The sequence below is a fragment of the Montipora foliosa genome, chromosome 4, assembly GCF_036669935.1.
Source record: "Montipora foliosa isolate CH-2021 chromosome 4, ASM3666993v2, whole genome shotgun sequence".
NCBI lineage: Eukaryota > Metazoa > Cnidaria > Anthozoa > Scleractinia > Acroporidae > Montipora > Montipora foliosa.
In genome coordinates this window covers 6,302,670-6,307,669 of record NC_090872.1, presented here as the reverse complement: position 1 = coordinate 6,307,669, position 5,000 = coordinate 6,302,670, and the positions used below count along the sequence as shown (strand labels likewise).

Below are 5,000 nucleotides of genomic sequence, written 5' to 3'. Positions count from 1 at the left end.
ACAGAACAAAGCGCTCTCGAGAAGGCGGAAAGAGCGAAGGACTATTCGCGAGACCTAAACTCGCGGAAAGAAAAGGCCAAACTCGCGCGAGAACAGAGCTTAGCTCAGGACAAAAATAAGGAAGAACTCCGGGAAAAGGGACTGAGGGAAAAAAGAAGGTTAAATGAACTTTTTTCAGTTTACGCTGCGCAACAAGGCCCGTCTTATAGGGACAGTGCTAGAGTGGTCAAACCTAAATTTCCTGTTTTGTTAAAGAGTGCCAAAAGTCGCGTAATTTCACGCGAAAAGCTTCCGTATAGCCCTCTTCCAAATTTGTCCTCTGGTAATAGACTGGATAAAGAGTCTCAAGAATAAATCTGACTGCGTTTTTTAGGAAAAAATAAGACAGTCTTAGACAAGGGAACGCATTCGTGGTGGATCCAACGTTTTATCAAGTGATATGATGTAATGAAATGAAATTGAGGAAGCGCACATAGTACAATTCAAACGCGTTAAAAGTTATTCTTTGTAAATATTTATTGTCTTTCATAGCATTTTTTTATGTGGCTTATATAATTTTATTGTTCTAAGTTATTATCAGGAAAGGAATTTGAAGTCGGTTGAGTTCATAAATGCGAAGGAAAGTTGTTGAAGGATTTCACCATATTTGTGAATACTTGTAAATATGAAAGAAATTAATGATAGGTCAAGTGTCTTATTAAAGAATATCGAAGTCGTACCAGAATGGGACTCACTCGAGTTCGGCCGCATTTTCAGAGTGAGGCCACATGATAGTTAAAAATAATTACTATCACATAAACTTAGCACTTGACTCGCCTTGGCAATGAGGCGAAAAGGTTAGAGAGGAGAGGGTGAGGACTGGCTCATTTCCCGAATCAGCGGCTGGTAATTAATCAAGCCTACAGGATTCCAGGCCCACAGTTTTATCCGGAATCCGCAACGATTTTCGAACCTCTCTATGAAACTATATTAATAGTGAACTTTTGGAATGGGCATAAAATGAAAGTTTAAGAGATACATGAAATTTCAGGTATTCTAAAATCATTTCAATGGGCCGATTCGGCTTACTCAATAGTTGTGGTTACACACACCTTGAGTTTAGGGCCTTCCGGAAGGTCAATGGCTTGGGTTTGGTTCAGCTCAGGTTTCATGTTACCCTTGGGGATGCGGTTACTTCCCTCGGGGTAAAATATTAGGGTATAATGAATTAGGGAGCTTTGTGTATCAGCTACGTTCTGCTTTGACTAAGCCACATCAGGGAGCAGATAAACCGTACCATTGAGTTCAGAAACTGTCATGGGAAGTTCTTTTTGATGTATCTATGGAAATAACCCAAGGGCAGGTCTAGGGAAAGCGGTTACACACAAGAACGTCTTTGCCTGTTGGTAAACGCTATTTACCCATGGGTGAAAGGGCTAGTGTAACCACAACTAATTTTATACCCAATTCAATCTCTCGGGGTTAAGATTCTTTTTGTATTGCATTTGCATTATAATGTAGCATTCACATGTAATGTTATGAAAATACTTGGAACAAAACGTTTTATTCCTAAAGGATTTGATTTGGGTACAACATTGAGTTAGCCGGATTGGTCTATTATCTTTCACGGGGTAGAACTTGAACCAGGAGTCCCTAAGGCTCTCAATTGACTAGCTCCAAGAGTCCATTATCCAACAGTAAGAATCTCGTGTCAGTTTTGTTCCCATCAGCGTCAGAAAAGTGTCTATCTTTAAAGGACGGTGCCTACTATTGTGATTGCGCATACGTTCTGCGCATCTCGAGATACTCGGATTTCCTATCGGCGGTGCTTATTAATACAGGGATATTTTTGCGCAGTTCAAAATTATGCGGAAAAAGCAGAACTTAGCAAGTGCGCATTGAGTCCAAAAAGAAAATTGGGGATAACCATGCAATTTTAGCTTTAATTTGGCAAAGAACGCCATACAGTTTTTCTCTGTCCTTGGGTGGGCCATTTCCATTAGTAGGGCTAACGCTCACATGGTTCATGTGGGGTAGAAGCTTAGCACTTACATTACACTCTAATCAGTTAAGTCTGTTCAAATATAATTGCTACACGGTCAACGTTTGCAAAAACGTAATCCTTCCTTGTTGATTAATTCTTTTCGAAAAATGCGAGGTTACCCCCAATTTTCTTTTTGGATTTTAATAACACTTGTTAAGATCTGCTTTTCCCGCATATTCATTAAACCGCGCAAAAATACCTTTGAATTAGTAGGCACCGTCCTTAAACCAAGTTTTGCGGGAAAATAAACAACAGACCAAATGTTGTACCTAATTCAAATCTCCCGGGGTTAAATAAATATATTGCTAGTGCTAATCACCCTTACTTGCAGTCGACGACTGAATTGCGCAGGGCGCGGCTCACGACATCGAGCTGAAAGCATACAAAGGCGCCTCTGGCTGCCGCTATACAGTCCATGTTTGATGTCGGAGCACAGCACCACAGCTAGATGTCAATTAGCTGTGAGTCGTTTTTGATGAGGGAGGAAAACCGGAGTACCCGAAGAAAAACCCTCGAGTCAGGTTGAGATCGACTGAAACTCAGCCCACATGCTGGCCGAGGCGAGAATTGAACTCCAGCTCGCAGTGGTGGAAGGCCCGATAGATAACCACTAAGCCACCCTGACACCAAGACTCCTTGCGTATTGTATTCAGTTTGCATTATGACGTAGCATTCACATTTAAAGGTGCTGAGGCACAAGGGGTCATGTTGCAGCGACAAGCCGCAGCGATGAAAGAACGAGTAAGGACTAACGTGCGTTCAATGATGAAAGAACGAATATGGAGTAAGGTGCGTACAGAGATAAAAGAACGAGTAAGGTGTATATTTTAGTGGTTCGGCGTAATTCAGGGGGTGTATAACCAGGCCTAATCAGTAAACGAGTGCTACTTTCTTCACACGATCTCGCGAAAAGTGTAGTTAACCGAACCATAAACTGACAGCTAAAATATCAAAAGAGTGCTTGGGCCTAGTCACTGAAACGAGCACTTAGGCTTAATCAGTAAACAAGTGCTATTTTCTTCACACGATCTCGTGAAACGTGTCGTTAACCGAACCGCAAACCGGTCATGAAAGCTAAAATGTAAAAAGAGTGCTTGAAATCGACTGACGAGCCGACGAGTCATCTGAATAATATACTTTGCAATCGACTGACGAGCCGCCGAGCCACTTGAAAGAGATAGGCCTTTAAAAGTGGCCCTGTATTCTGTAGTGAAGTCGACTTGGAGCTTGTGTAGTGGACACTGAGGTGACATGTAGAAGGGAAGTGTAGCGGGGAAATATAGCAGGGACAAAATCACAACATTTTGCAGGTACATGTCCCAGGGATATGTTGTGATTTCGTCCCTGCTACACGTCGCCTCAGTGTGTACTACACACCTTTTGTCGCTGGAACATGATCCCGGGTGTCTGCCCACCTTAAATAATATGGAAATACCTGAAACAAAACGTTTTATTCCCAAAGGGTTTGAATTGGGAACAATTCTTTGATTTCACTCACGTGATAAGACGGCCATGTTGGTGCCAAAACAATAGAAAAGTGCAGCTCAAGTTTTATAGATAACATAATCATAGAGTAAAATTCCCAAAGGAATTTTTCGCTATTGTTCTTTCCACCAATATGGCTGACGTGACGTCAGCTGCAATCAAAGAATATTGAGTTACTGTGGATGGGACCTCAGTGTATCTATATTTTAGAGTGGATTTACCTCCGACCGGACCGTCGAAGTCTTTAAATTACCGAAGAGAAAGTGCTGCCTTTGTAATTACACCCGCTAATGGGTAGACTTTCAAGTCTTCTCGGATAAGGACTACAAACCGTAGGCCCCGTCTCACAAATATCTTCCATTCACTACTTGCACAATCCCATAATACACCTCTTTTATTACCCCAAAATTTTGCATAATCATCGTTTGCAAGTTCTCCTGGGACATGAAGATGTCCTGAGGGAATTAAAAAACAATGCCTATGCAAATTTTTGGGGGGTTAAAGAGGTGTATTATGGGATTTGTGCAAGTAGTGAATGTTCTTAGTTATGAGTTCCCTTTGGGACGTTAACGAACCCACACATTATTCGAGAAGAGGAGGGGATGAAGTCCCTAATGTTGCGGTTGTCCTTTGTGAGATGTGTTCTCTCCAACAGAAGTGGCCTGCTTGGCAGTGATATCTCAAAAAGGGTTGTGGTACATGAGGTCACCTGAGTAGAAAACAGCCACAGGTCAAGAGGGACTTTGTCGACTGCTGGAACATTTAGATGACAGTCACAGTGCAATGTCTCCGATCACATCACACGTGAGTAAATTAACTTTTTTATTACATTCATTTAGAAATCACTGGTGATCGTTGCGATCTGATTGGCTCTCAGCAGTCAACATCATCATCAGTCCTTTTTGCGACATGGGACGCATAAGGTCTCATAAGGCAGTGCATGCGATTTATTCCCAAATCGCACAATTTTTTGCTCTAAATCGCACCATTTCCCTTGGCAATGAGAATGGAACACTAAAACAAAACAACCAATCAGATTTCAAAGCTTCTTTAAGGTAACCAATCAAATTGCAAGAAAATGTATGACAAAGAAAACCATTGTGTTGCAACTTTTCTTCCCAACTGGATCAACAAAATATTGGTACTGACTAAATCCTGTATTTCAGTGATTAAATAATTTTTACATGTGGTCTGTTAAGAGTTCTTTTCTCTTTGTAATTTTATTTTTCCTTGCCGTATTCGGAATCCTTTACTGTCACACTCATTCGGTCCCACCGTTGCGTCTTGATAAACTTTACAGCTTTTTTGTTTTAACAGTAAGGATTGTCGTGTTGGAAAACCGTCGAGTTGTTGTCCTGCGAGTTAGTTTTATTTTATGTAGAGGCCGTACTACAAGTCGTGACCTTGCAGTGCCGTAGCATAGGAATGGGCCGGAGGGGGGCAAAAAACAAAAAGCTGAAAAATAGCCTCCCGGGGGAGCATGCCCCAGAAC

The 5,000-nt window shown here is 41.6% G+C and overlaps 2 protein-coding genes across 2 annotated transcripts in view; both read left to right on the top strand.

The window, feature by feature from the left end:
• Window positions 1-354, top strand: part of LOC137999649 (uncharacterized) — a 534-nt gene extending 180 nt beyond the window's left edge. The window contains exon 1 of the mRNA XM_068845493.1: window positions 1-354. This exon is cut by the window's left edge and continues 180 nt beyond it. Coding sequence (XP_068701594.1) covers window positions 1-354 — 354 coding nt within the window.
• LOC137999650 (transmembrane protein 216-like) overlaps window positions 1-718 on the top strand; it is a 14,173-nt gene extending 13,455 nt beyond the window's left edge. Inside the window, exon 7 of the mRNA XM_068845494.1 lies at window positions 1-718. This exon is cut by the window's left edge and continues 879 nt beyond it. The gene's annotated coding sequence lies outside the window, so the exon portion shown is untranslated.
• The last annotated feature ends 4,282 nt before the right edge of the window (window positions 719-5,000 follow it).